Below are 14,599 nucleotides of genomic sequence, written 5' to 3' on the forward strand. Positions count from 1 at the left end.
TTTTTGTTTTCGAGAAAGTTTCGATGTCAAATTATACGATCGATTCTCGTGAATTCAAGCAAGCATAAATATAGGTAATTATTTTTAGATTTGAAAGTTCAGAAATAACTCTTTTGAAAGCTCATTTTCAAAACTTAACAAGATATGGAAAAAAAAAGCTCATTAAATAAAGACTGATGAAAATAATTTTGAATTTTTATTTGATCACCTGATTTTCTTTCAATACCTACAATATCCATCACTTCCTTTAATATTTCATGGATTCGATTTCATTGCAGGATGGTTTTTTTGCCCATCTCATTTTGATTGCTGGATGATTAGTTATTAGCATATATTCTTTATTTTAAATATCCCAAATTGTTTAATCTTGAGAAGGTGGGGACCAATATTCTTTAACACTTTGGAATTGCTTTACAATTCACTATAAATATATTTAACAATTCCATGTTTTCTAAATTTTACAACGAGGCGACTCCAATTCTCTCTTTACCTCGCTTAAGTATGAGTTAAGTATGAGTAAAAAAATTGTATTGTATTTATTGCTTCGTTTAATGATTAAAAATTGGAATATAATTGGTTTTAAGGAATTTAAATTATAACATTCTTTTTGCAACATCTTTGGAAAATATCGTTTGTGAATATTTTGTAAATGCAGAATATAAAAAAATATTTTAAATTTCAACTTATAGCAAAAAATCATTAGTGTAAATTCTTGTGGTTTGGTATGCAAAGGGTACACTAATTTTATCATTTAAATCATATTTGTATATTTACAAAAAATCTCAATCTTCATGTTTTGTAATCTGCCTCACTGGAGGTTGAAGGTTATCTTAGCAACAAAACTAAGTATTTTTTAAATAATATGACAGAACAGAAAATTGCTTGTACTAATTTAATGCCTCATTTTAAGTTACAATGTTTTCGAAATGTTTAAAAAAAGTTCTAGTGCGAAATGTACGATTTTATAGTGATAAAAAAGTTGGTATTTTAGGCATACCATTTGACCAGGGACAAACAAAAAAAGGTGTTGATTCTGCACCAACTGCCATTCGAAATTATGGACTTATAAATAAATTAAAAACAATTGGTAAGTATGTTTCATTTTTTTCTTTAGTAACATTCTGAAATATTTTATATTTAAAGTACAGAGTTTTCCAATAAAAGTGACTGAACTATAAAATTAAATTAAGCTAGTTGTATTTCATACCATTTTCTGTGATTTATATAATGCAAGCCAAAGGTTGGTTGTCACTAGGTTGGTTATGATATGATATAATTCTTCATAAAACGAAATTTAAATTTCAAAAAATAGTTGAAGATATTCATTTTTTTTCAATTTTTTTCTTATTTTAGGCCGTATATGCAATATATATTACATTCATGTAATATTTGTGTATTCTTTTATATCTAAGTATAAATACATTGTAAGGGGGTTGAGGTGTCAGGATAGGAGTATTACACTTTAATAACACTTATTAATTGAAAACAATTATATTATTAAACGATTAGGTATACAAAATTAAACAAATTAAATATTCTATTCAACAACATGGCGTCCTTCTTACACTCGTATTGATTATCGACTTCTTCATTTAATGTTCGTGTATATTCGTATATTGACACGAACATAGTTCGGTTATTAAGTATGGATTCACTGTGGCGAAATAGTGAACTATCCATGGGCGTACTTATTATTTGAATAATGTAGGTTATTGTTGGCCAGTGGCAGCGTCGCTTACAGCTTCGGCCGTCCTGATATTACGGATGTCCTCATCCGTGTCGGTTTCAGCGATTACGGTTGGAAAACTTGCAATGAACTCCTTTTTAAAATCTTTCCAAGAATTTATAGTAGTTCTGACGGTGTCGAACCAGTATTTCGCTGCTTCTTTAAGCTTAGAACTTGCTTGTAGAATTGTAAATGTGTCATTCCATTTGAACATTTTTGAAACATTTTCTACAACATCTATCCATTGTTTTGGTGTAAGTCCAGTTGTACTTTGTGGATCGAAATTGGGAATAGTTTTTGACGATTCCGGTGAATGTTGAATAATTGAGTGTAGAATATCGATTGACTCACCTTGTTGAGACTCGGTTTGAACTCTTGGTGTTGATTGACTTGATTGTAATAGATCCAATTCGACTCGCATTTTGACCAATTGGTTTTGTAGCTCACTGATAACATTTGCGACATCTTCAGTGGTGGATTTACACTAGGGGCAGCCGGGGCTAGTGCCCAGGGCGGCAAATTTTCTAGGGCGGCAAAATTTGGAAAGTTAGAAAATATTTTCAATACAATATATAATTAACTTCTTTTAAATAAACATTTTATTTTTCAAGAAATATAATTTATGCATTATGTATCAAATCAAAATTTTGTATATTATAATATAGGAAATTTAAGTGAAAACTATTAAAATAGTTTAATTAATTTATTTCCATAAAGGTTTGCAAAAATAAAATTTGATATTTTTATTTTCTGGAATTGATAAATTCCAGAAATATAGTTTTTTTGAAGAATTAAAAATATTTTCAAATTATCTATGTCTTTTTGATAACAGAAACTTTAATTGATCAATGAATTTTCCTAAAATTGGAGAATTATATAATAACACTAATTAATTTAAATTTAAAAGAACAGTAATAAATAATATGTAATACATAATAAATTTTCTGCAATTAATTAGTTATCCTAATTTTTTTAAATAAGATATCAAAACTATTAAAATAAAATTTCAATCATAGGGCGGCATTTTCTTCAGTGCCCCAGGGCGGCAGAAATTTAAATCCGGCCCTGGACATCTTCGTCCATTTTATTGTCTTTTTTCGGTGGCATTATTGATTTATCCCAGATAAATACACCAGCGATTGAATCCCGGATTCATAACACGAATAAAATTGGAGGAAATGTATGATGACGGAGATGTTAAAAATGGAGGGAAAAAAAATTTTTACTTTTTAGAGTGAAAATGTATTTTTTATCTCACTTCTGAGGTTGTAAGGGGGTTGAGGTGTCAGGATAGGAGTATTACACTTTAATAACACTTATTAATTGAAAACAATTATATTATTAAACGATTATACAAAATTAAACAAATTAAATATTCTATTCAACAACATGGCTTCCTTCTTACACTCGTATTGATTATCGACTTCTTCATTTAATGTTCGTGTATATTCGTATATTGACACGAACATAGTTCGGTTATTAAGTATGGATTCACTGTGGCGAAATAGTGAACTATCCATGGGCGTACTTATTATTTGAATAATGTAGGTTATTGTTAGCCAGTGGCAGCGTCGCTTACAACATAGTATAAAACAAAGTCGCTTCCGTCTGCATGTCCTTAATCTCTATGTATGCTTAGATCTTTAAAACTACCCAAAGGATTTTGATGTGGTTTTTTCTAATAAATAGAGTGATTCAAGAAGAAAGGTTTTTATGTATAATGCATTCATAATATAATAGAGTAAGGGGTTGAAATAGGAATTGAAAGTGTTGTGCTTCAAAAACTTAAAAAGTTGTGCATCGATTAAGCTCAAATATTGACAAGATATACAACCAGCTTCAAGGATTGTTTTTATCCATTTTTACCCTTCGGGAGGTGAAAATGTGGAGCGAGAAAGTGGGGATGAATAATCGAATATTTTCAAATATACCCAAGTGGGGTATCAAATAATAGAGCATGACGGGTACATTACATAACCGTAACCCCTACGCAAAGCGAGTAGTTCACAGCTAGTATATTAAAAATATGGAAAGCATTACCAAAAATTACAATAACACTTATAAAAATAACAATACAAAATTATCACAAAATCGAAAAAATAAATTTTTGAAGACCACCAAACAGTTCATAACAATTCATTTAGCGGGTTTGAAAAATTCTTTTATTGACCGTGATTTATGCCTATGATTTGAATTAAAATTTGGTATCGCGTGCAAACTGGATGTGTCCAGTTCGCTACAACCGACGAGAATTATTTTATGGCTTTACTTTTAATATTTGTCCATTTTATCAATTCAGTCGAGTCAGGTATATTACTACCAGTTGAGAGTCTTATTTCCTGCTAACTGACGATGATTGTGTTGCATCTTATCTTTTTATCTATTTCAATAAGGTACAAAAATTAAAATTAATTTTTTTTGTTAACAGAAAATTTGGATATAAGAGATTATGGAGACATATCCTATAAACCTGAAACAGTGAGTTTGAAACCAGTTCCCAATATGAAAAATTTGGATCATGTTGCTGCATGCACCAAAGAAGTATCTAAAGCCGTAAATGAAATTATAACTTCTGGACGAACAGCCATATCATTGGGAGGCGATCACGCTTGTTCTATTGGTACTGTAGACGGTCATATCCAAGCAAAAGGATCTAATAATGTTGCGGTGATATGGGTCGACGCTCATGGAGATTTAAATACTAATTATACATCAGATACGGGAAATGTTCATGGAATGCCTGTTGCAATACTAGTCAAAGAATTAGCGGATTATTGGCCATATTTGCCAGGAATGGATTGGCAAACACCATTAATGCCAGTACGTAACATTGCATATATCGGTTTAAGATCCGTTGATAAATACGAACGTTTTATTATCGAAAAATTTGGTATTCCTGCATTTGGAATGGAGGATATTGAAAGATTGGGTATTAATGTGGTTATGCAAATGGTAATGGCAAAAATAGATCCATATAATAACAAATCCTTACATGTGAGCTTTGATATCGATTCATTGGATTCTTTGGAAGCGCCAAGCACTGGTACGTCTGTTCGTGGTGGTTTAACTTTAAGGGAAGGTGTGAGTCTAATGGAAGCATTCTATAGAACTGGTAGATTAAATGGGATAGATTTGGTGGAAGTAAATCCTGATATTGGCGATAAAAAAGATGTAAAAACGACTATTGATGCTGCTATTTCAATTTTAATGGCCGGATGTGGACATTTTCGGTCAGGTATTTTACCAAAAGTGGAAGATTTGCCTAAACCGAAATAAGTTATATTCCTGGAAAATTTTGTGCCTATCCTTTAATAATTTTATAATCCAAAACATAATGATAATTGGAGTTCTAGGAATTTTTCACTGTTGATTTTTTGGCAAAACTTATGGAAACTTGCACGTATTAATTGACAATGAAGTATTAGATCTATTTTGGATCCTTAATATAGAGATTATGTCTAAAGAATAAAACTGTAATTTTTGAAAATTATTTTAATTAAATATCTTACAATGTAAGAAAATATTTGAAATAAAATTTTGATTTCTAGCTTTTATTTTTCGCATGTCAAAGGTATCGCAATCATTTCTTACTGGTGATTTTATTGAGTATTTATTTTTTGAGAATTCCTATTCGCAGAGTGCAGATTAAAACAAGCGCCACTGGCGGCATTTACTATCAAAATAATAAATCCCTTTTACAAAAAAATATGGTCTTATAAAAAAAAACTGACAATATTGAAATAGATGGACAATACGCATAAAAGAATGGTTAAGTTAGGTCATAGGTCATAAGGCCGACCCAAGTGGCTCAGTTGGTTTAAGCGAAATCAATTCCGTTCGCGGTATAAATAGCCTAGCGGGCTCGATTCCCGTCTTAAAAAAATTAATTTAATTAATAGTTGTGATGGACTGGTGTAGTGCATGGTATATGCATGAAGGAAGTGCCTAAGTGGGTCCCTCGTGGACAGCTAATATAAAATAGCCTAACCTAACCCAACCTAGATCATAGGGCACTGTGATTTCATATATGCATTTTATAATCTTTTCTGCTGATAATTACATTTATCAGCTCCTCAATTATTTTGAGAGGCTGCCCATCACAACCATTAATTAAATTATTTTTTTATTGTGACGCTCGGGAATCGCACTCTTAACCCTAGCCATATGGAACGGAATTGGTTATGCTTTAACTAACTGAGCTACTGGGGTTGACGGATAAAGGGATTTCTTTGAAGAAAAGCGTACAAATTCGATAAAAAAATATAATTTCTCTATTTTTCTCCAGAAGTTTTAGAGTAGAATTGAATCTGAATACGTCCCCACCGACTAAAATCCATTGAGAATTATGATTCTCAAGATATCATCTTCAATGGGCTAAAATTTATAAATTCAATGAATCTACAAACTTACACCTTGAAATAGACAGAAAATGCGTCCTTATTAACATACCTAATTTTCGTAATTTTTGAGTCAAAGATTAAAAGTGAAAGTGAATTTTTTCTAAGCGGGGTGAAAGTTTTCTTCTAAGGAAAGTTCACCGTCAATACAAAACCGAAACACTGTCTTCCTAGGAGACCCACATGCTCTCCTATATTGAAATTCTTATTAAGGCAATTTTTTTTTATTTTCTGTCGAAATAAGGTCGCCAAACTCAACGAGTTCTATCTAGAGTATTTAAATTTTTACTGAATTAATTTGGGTGTTTACTTTATTATAACCGGCTGTTTTATCAGTTTCCATTTCGCCTTAAGCCGATCCAAAACAGCAACATTATCTATGTATTTCGCTACGGATGGTTCGGATGGTTCGGATCCGTAAAACTCTCGGCTGTACTTTCCTTGCCCATTTTGTTGAATATTTACAGAATATTGCTGTTATGGTTACTAGGAGGAGGGGAGTATATCAGAATTTTGGCTTCGGAATCGTGATTAGCGGCCCTCAAAACTCTTGAGTATACATTTTGGGGGCCGAGTATACATTTGGGTTAATAAGCTTCTGTTTATGCAAAAAAAACATTACCTCACGGAGTTTTCCAAAAAGTAAATATAAAAAACTTTGTCTTTTGATATTTTTAAAGCATTTTATTAAAATTAAAATTTGACATTTACGTCATATAAATTCCCTAGCTTTCATTACATTTACGTTATAACAATTGCCTAGTTGAATAAACAACAGCCGGACTACCTTAAATTCACAACAATGAAATACAAAACCCCGTACACTATCGATATTCTTATTGTTTTGGCATTTATTAAATAGTATTCATAAGTAATAGCATAACAGTACCAGTACATAAATATTTATACATTCTCTAAAAACTTTACAAAAAGTGGGGAACTCACCTGTGAGTGTTGTTTTGTACACCTTGATAGAGAAAGGGTATTTAGATACACTTCAATCACATAAAAATATAGTTTTAATATACGAATGATAAAAATGAATAAGTTCAGATACAAAATAAAGACAAAAAATAATACCATTAATCATAAGACAACAATCTCTCTTTGTTTTATAGGTAACGGAATAAAAGATACAATTTTAAATTTCAGCCGTTAAGAAAAATTTATTAAAAAAATTAAAGTAAAAGATAACAAATTCAATTCAATGGTATTTATGGGGATATCTTGGTTACTTGGAATATCAATCCGGTAACTGATGACAGTAGAGTTTACACAGTTTGGATGTGCGTGAGATAACTTTAAATAAACACATGTTTTTGGGTTGTTGAATCGAAATAGTATAACCTCATGTCGAAAAATTGAATTTTAGTTTTATTCGGGTTCAAATTTTCGCGATTTATAATGCGGTGTCGAAAAAATTGGTTTTTTGCTTGAGCCTGGAAAAATAATCGCCTGAGAGGACAATTATCTGAATACTTTTATTTTGTTACCAATTCAACGATATCATACAGAAGTGTGTGCGCGCTTAGAAAAACTTTGACCTAAATAATGAAAAATCGGGTTTTAAACTATTTGTAAATATAAAACTTTTTGGAAAGGATTTCGTATGATTAGATTGGAAAATGCCTTTTTGTGAAACTTTTTCAAATCGCCTCGTTGTTCAGATCGTTCTGATCACAAACTCTCACAGTCACGAAATTTGGTAACGGGTTGTTTTAGAACTACGGGTGATCGAAACTACACATATATTTTAAACCCAAAAAAATTCACTTTTTCAAAGTTCGATCTCACCATCAAAAATTAAAAAACTAACGTGCTGCTAAAATATCATGATAGAAGAAGTCTAGACGAAGAGGCTAACCTCCGAAAATCTCTTTTACCATAATCCCTCGACCAAGAGGAAAGTTTTTACGTAAAGTGTTTTTTTTTTTCGAAAAATGCGATATTTCAAAAATATTCAAATTTTTGTGGTTAAAAAAAAGGTTTGTGAACCTATTACTCATAGCTTCAGTAAATATCAACTTTAAAATCGAAAAAGATAAAAAGTTATACACAAGTTTAAAAGCGACTATTTTCGCTCATTTTTTCAAGTTTTCTCAGCACCTACGCATCAAAAATCGGACTTACCAAGTCAATCGTCAATCGATAGTTCTATTTGAGACCTATTATTCTCCCATTTAATTTCTTTGCAACTTTTTTTGTTATCGAAAGAAAACTGTTTTGACTTGTGAATTTTTTAACTTAACTTAGCCATTGATTAGTCGTAAACATAAAACGCTATGTTTCTTGGCTTGTTTTCTTCTATTAATTTTTAGTTTTTCGATACCACTTTTGTCATGGCATTCGCTGATTAATTGGAATAAGAAAGCCGTTTTCTATCTAATCGTTCCTTTGAACCCAGAATGTGATTCTAATGTAAGTTTTATGATATTTTTTCATTTCTTCTCATGCGAGTGTTTTGCCAAATCAAGGCTTACAAACCAAATTATCGACGTTCTAACTATTGAAAAACATATAGATAGTGATAGTTATTTCACTCATCTAGAACTATATAGTTTACTGTTACCAGCTACCGGAGTGTTATTTAATGGTATTTATGGGGATATCATTGTCAGTTGATTGTGAGAGGGAAATTTTATTGATACAGTTTTTTTAATATGACAAAAATTTCAAACACAAAATATAATTTTACTTTTATTATTTGATTCAAAAACTTATGGTGTGCAATAATTAAGAAAGTATGGATGACTTTAATAAAAGATAATTTGGTTCTTTTTTTATCTGGATATTTGATCCTAGTTTAGTGACTTTGTTTGGATAATAAAAAAAAAAAAACTACAATAGTTGTGATATTCTGTGAAATTTTGTTCGTGATTTTCTTTAATTTAAAATTTTGAACAATGAAGTTACATTGTTGTGTATTGTTGTTAATGTTAATTGTTGTAGTTTATGGTCAAAGGCAGTTATCTAATACAGCTGAGGTAATATAAATGGCTATTAAATGTAGATTTAAGATTTTGTCTTAAAATTTTTATACAGTGCGTCGCATTTAAGATGAAGACACCCTCATACTTTCGTTATTTAAGTATAAGAATTTTGACATAAAATTTTGCACAATCATACTGGGTGCTGGCTCACATTTTTAAAGATATTTCACCAAAATTTAAACTCATCCTACTTCAAATTGACAAATAGGGTCGATTCGTAATATTTTGCTACGCGTCATAGAGATGGATAGAGATATAGAAAAAAAAAAAAACTATATGAAAAAGTTGTTCAGAATATTTTTTGTACCCATATGCCGATTTTAAGGATAAAATTCGCATTTTTATTTTTTTCATTATTTTGGTCGTTCATTCCATGGCACGCTAGAGCTATAAAAGTTTAAAATTTTATGTAACACATCATGAAAAAAATATTTTCGATATCTTTACCAATCAAAGCTAATCTTTTACTTCTCAAATCTTTAATAAGACTCTATCGACCATCGTATTTTTCAATTGTAACGCCCAATTTGAAATCTTCAGCCAAAGAACTAATGAGCCTCTTATTACTCATTAAGAATAATCTCAAATCTGTTGCTCCTACGTCTGATTACCCAATAATACCAAATTAATTCAATATTGCCCATTAAGTCCTTCTAATTCAATGTTTGGTTTGTTCCTAAATGAAAACGGCAAATTGCATAATAAAATCCAAAGCCAAATTTGCTCAATCTTTGCTATAAACAATTCAATATTGAAAATGTCTTAATATCAGCCAATTTGAGCCACTTTTCGTTTATTATTTCAGAGAATAGTGAAGTTTGTTGTATATGACGTAACATGGAATTTAAACCTCGTTTCGTCGATTTCCAAAATAAGCTTCATCTTTTGGAGTCTATTTTGCATAATAATTACTATCTCAATATATTTATTAAACATTGAAATACGGAAATTTAAATCATCCTCCAAAGCGAAGATGGCGGGCAATAAAGGGTTCAAAAAAACTGAAACTACAAATCTCAAAGGCCATATACGAGTCTCTCTGGCCAAAAGGCAGGTAGATTGCTGCTTACTTGTTAGAACCTTTTAAAGCATTTTTAATTAAATTTCTCAAAAACTTTTAATTTTATTTTTAGACTTAAAAAGTAAGATTGAATTCTCTACGGAATTCTAATAAAAATACCAGACGGTTAACAATTTATGTTAATAATTAAATAATTCACGCATTATGGTTAAACTTATTTAGCATATAAAAACAAACTCTTTATAGCGCTAAAGAATGTAAAAAAAATAGAAATTTTTATTCTTTTCTTTAAATATTTTATTTTATTATTTTTTAAATAATACAAATATAATTCACAAACTAGTGAAAATTAATTTGAAAATGAAAATTGATTATAATTATTTAATTAAATACGAGTGCTTAAAAATTTAACACTTTTTAAAATATACCTGTAATTATTTGGGATGATAACTTTCTTTCAAAAATAATAATTACAATTTTATCCCATAATTTTTCAATTAATTTTTTTTCCAAATTGCATATTTAAATTGCTAATTAAAATTAATAATTAACACTATATTGTGATAACTTTAAAGTTGATTAAATAGATTACCCACTTTTAATATTTATCATAATTCGTTGCGGAATATATGAGATTAAGAGGCTGTTGTTAACATTTCGAAGGTCTTTGATACCTTATTTTATTCAAATTGTTTATTTACGGGCTCGACACACCAATCTGAAATATTATTTTTTTTCAAGATATTATTATATCGGTCATTTGACTGTTGACAATAGTCTTTTTAGCCCTCGATCGTAGCGCCTAAACGGGTGAATCAATTTTAGTTTTTTTGTTTCTTTTGAAAGGTTATTCAATGGAGAGCGTTCTTAGCTATGTTTTAGGTGCGAAAAATATGCGATGGTCCTTATAATAGGTTCAATTTGGAGAAGACACCAAGGAAAAGGTTTTTTTATTGGACAGTGTCCTTGGATACGTTTCAAGTTCGAGTTTAATGTTCCGTACCCAAAAAATGTGTCTGAACTAATTTTTTGGGGTTTGGGTACGGAATCCTAAATCCAAAAAATTGGTCTGGGGTTTTTTAAATTTTGTAAATTTCACTTGTATTTCAAAATAATATGTTTAAAATGATAAACACAAAATTTATCCTGGTGATCCTGGTAAGGATACTAGGATAAAGTTATTAAATTATTGCATTGCCATCGGTTCTTGATGCTGAAAGATTCTGTTTAATTCATACACATATACCGGTTAAGCTAATAAAAGTGTGTTAAATAAAAATGGGTTAAATCGTTATTTTTATTTTTATTTCCTAACTAGCCTGATACCCGCTCGTATCACTGGGCTTAAAAGTAAATAATAGCGCTTTATAGCCTCCAACTCTCTAGATGTGCATAGTTTTCAATTTTGTTAAATGTAAAATAGTCATAATTCATTGAGTATATCTGAAACGTTGGCCATGAATGGTTTGACATTTACTATTTAAAATTTTTTACAGAATACTTAGATTTTTACAGAAAATGATGATTAGAGATTTGCACCTTCTATAATCATCATTTTGAACCATAAATTACTGATTTCTGTAAAAATTTAAAATAGTAAATGTCAGATTAAATTTTATTTTTTAATTAAAAAAAAATATATATCTTTATAAATTATAGCTCATGTGTTATTTTAATATATCAGCTATATTGCTGTACAGTTTCATTAAAAACCATTCGCTAATTTAAGCGTGAAAGCGTAAGAAACAAACAAACAAACATCCTTACTTTCGCATTTATAATATATAGAGATACTTATATATCTCCATAGTTGTTATAAATTGTTCAAAAATAAGAATATTTGTGATGCAACGTAATATCGAAGATCTGACATGTAAAATATATTTAAACCAATAATATCTTTGAGATCGATGAGCGATAAATGGAAACCCATCCTGTCGGAAAACTTACGTGGCTGGCTGTAGGTTTCAGAGAACGCATGCGATAGAATATACCTTCTGATCGCGATCTGTGAAGGCCTTGTCAACATTTTGAAAAATAAATATATGTATCAGTAATAATAAATCGGTTATCGGTTATTCGATAACTATCTAATTATCGGTGATTAGAAACTAGGGGCCCTCATGTGAGGTCTTGTGAGATAAAGATATTTAAAAAAAACGGCATAGCAACTAGTATTGTAATTGAAATTGGTTTGATTAAACACTGCTTGATTACAAATTTAACACCTTTTAAAAATATGTCAATTTGGGATATTAACTTTCTTTCAAAATAATTAATAATTTTATACTACAATTTTAAACATTTGCATATTTAAAAACTATTGTTAATTAAAATAAAAAATTAACACTCTATTGTGAAAAAGCGGTTGGCTAAAATATATATCGGTTACCCACTTTTAAGTGAGAAATATGAGTTTAATGAATTTTAAAATCAACCGGTATAGCAACTTATAGCGCCATGTGAAGTGAAATTGCAACTATCTGTTTTTATTAGAATATCTTTGCAATAAAATGTTTTATAGAATAAACTAAACTATAATTAAATGAAATTAGTATTATTAAATGTTTTTTATAACACGAATTGAAACACACTGCCTGGCTTCCTGATAATTATTTTGAAAATATCTCAATAAACATACGTAGTAAAAATATTAATTAATAATAATATTTACTTATTTCTTTTTTAAAGAATCGCTTATTCAATATTTTTGGTTTAAGTTCTGGGGTCTTTTGTATATCATAAGTATCTATGCATCTTTCAACTTTTCACATATTAGAAACTTACCCATAATCATATTTAAAAATAAATTGGCAGAACATAGTCTGTGTGGTACTGAAGTCGTGTGAGTGCGACCCCTGTAGACCACACGATCAACTTCTCAGAGGGGGGAAAACATAAAAAAAAAGGTTTTGTTAGCCTTCATAGATTTTTCTTCGAACATGTACTGCAGCTAATGGAACGATAATTATCTCCAGGGATAAATGAAGTGTTTTATCCACTTTTCAGATTCTGTTTATTCACTTTTTTCCAGTTTTTTATTACCATTAAAAAACGGCTCAACTGATTCTGCTGAAAACTCTTTCAGTTCTTAAATACGCGATTACGCGTCGAATAAGCCCGGTCACGTGTTAATGTCATGACTGGTTCGCGAGATAATCGAGGCGAAATAATCCGAACGAACATACGCACTTACGTACATACACACACACACAGACATTATATTGAAAAGGTTTGATTCCGATATTGTGGCCTTGAAACTGCGGAAATATGTAAAACTGAAAATTTTCAAAATCGGTCCCATTACATTAACTTCCTCTAGGAAGTTAAAAATTATACATCGGAGGAGGGGTGCGTGTGGCGGCTGGCGTCGCTGGAGAAAATTTTGATTTCAGTGTTGACCCAAATGAAGAGAAATTGAAAAACGAAATGTGAATAAAATATCGCAAATTCATTTTCTATTTATAAGTCAGTAGCGGATTCACGATTTCGTCCAGGGGGGAGGTTACTTTATCATCTTCCTCTTTTCATTGGATTTCTGAGATCTTTAGCCATTTATTTTCAAGTTAAAGTATATAAAATGACATATTAATAATCCATACTGGCAGGGGGAAATGGTTGAACCCGATATCCTTTTTCCCTATTTGTATCTGTCTCAGAAAACGCAGAAAATTGCTTTGTTTCCTAATTTCCTAAGGAAATCAGATACTATATAAATCTTTTTGCTACTTGTAACCATAGCTGCCTGGCAGAGCCATAATAGGAGATGGCAGTAAATTTTTTAATTTTGTATAACGTAGGATGCTAAGACATTGTTGAAGGCTTTACTGACAAAACTGGCTATGCTATACAAACCCCTATCGTGTCGAGTTGGCCATATTACCCATAAAAATGTAAAACTAGACTTAATACCATGACAAAAATTTGAAAGTGAAATTAAAATTGATTCAAAACGAAGAAGTTATAAGGAATCAAAGATTGCATTCAAAGGTTGCCCATCTCCTTTTAGCAAAACAATGTTTTATATGTAATCCCTATGGCGATACTCACGTATGACGTCATTAGTGGGTACCTTCCTCTTTGTTTAATTAGGAATTTAAAACGTTCATATCTTGTATACTAGTAAAGATTTTTAAAAACAAGCTTTACTTTTCTATTCGTGAAGTGAGAATTCTTCATCTGAAGTGATGAAAAAAATTTAGTCCGATCCCCTATTCTGGAACTATTCAAAACACAATACGTATGTTAAAAATATATGAATGTTAAATTTAAACTACCAATTAAACGTCTATGTAATAAATTTAAACTAAATATAATCTAAATTTAATTTTGTTAATAATAATAATTTTAAAAAAAATTCTTATATTTAAATCAATTATTTTTATATAATATTTGGACAGTTCATTTATTATTATTGTTTGACCATACCATATTAATAAATATCTTGTTATAAATAATGTAACTT

At 30.1% G+C, this 14,599-nt stretch overlaps 3 protein-coding genes across 4 annotated transcripts in view; 2 read left to right on the forward strand and 1 right to left on the reverse strand.

The window, feature by feature from the left end:
* The first annotated feature begins 850 nt into the window (after window positions 1-850).
* On the forward strand, window positions 851-5,192 carry LOC123292187 (arginase, hepatic). Its single transcript, XM_044872750.1, has 2 exons — window positions 851-1,087; window positions 4,155-5,192. Exons 1-2 carry the CDS (start codon window positions 916-918, stop codon window positions 5,000-5,002), a joined length of 1,020 nt encoding a protein of 339 aa, XP_044728685.1. The 5' UTR covers window positions 851-915; the 3' UTR covers window positions 5,003-5,192.
* Window positions 1,635-2,982, reverse strand: LOC123292188. Its single transcript, XM_044872751.1, has 2 exons — window positions 2,800-2,982; window positions 1,635-2,191 (listed from the first exon to the last, which is right to left on the reverse strand). Exons 1-2 carry the CDS (start codon window positions 2,831-2,833, stop codon window positions 1,710-1,712), a joined length of 516 nt encoding a protein of 171 aa, XP_044728686.1. The 5' UTR covers window positions 2,834-2,982; the 3' UTR covers window positions 1,635-1,709.
* A 3,664-nt stretch (window positions 5,193-8,856) lies between the features above and the next one.
* The window catches only part of LOC123291639 (mucin-5AC-like), an 83,592-nt gene continuing 77,849 nt past the window's right edge, over window positions 8,857-14,599 (forward strand). For both annotated transcript variants that reach the window (XM_044871988.1, XM_044871989.1), the window contains exon 1: window positions 8,857-9,107. In XM_044871988.1, coding sequence (XP_044727923.1) covers window positions 9,027-9,107 — 81 coding nt within the window. In that variant the 5' untranslated portion in view covers window positions 8,857-9,026. The remainder of the gene's footprint in view (window positions 9,108-14,599) is intronic.

Source organism: Chrysoperla carnea, chromosome 2 (genome assembly GCF_905475395.1).
Source record: "Chrysoperla carnea chromosome 2, inChrCarn1.1, whole genome shotgun sequence".
In the NCBI taxonomy this organism is placed as follows: domain Eukaryota; kingdom Metazoa; phylum Arthropoda; class Insecta; order Neuroptera; family Chrysopidae; genus Chrysoperla; species Chrysoperla carnea.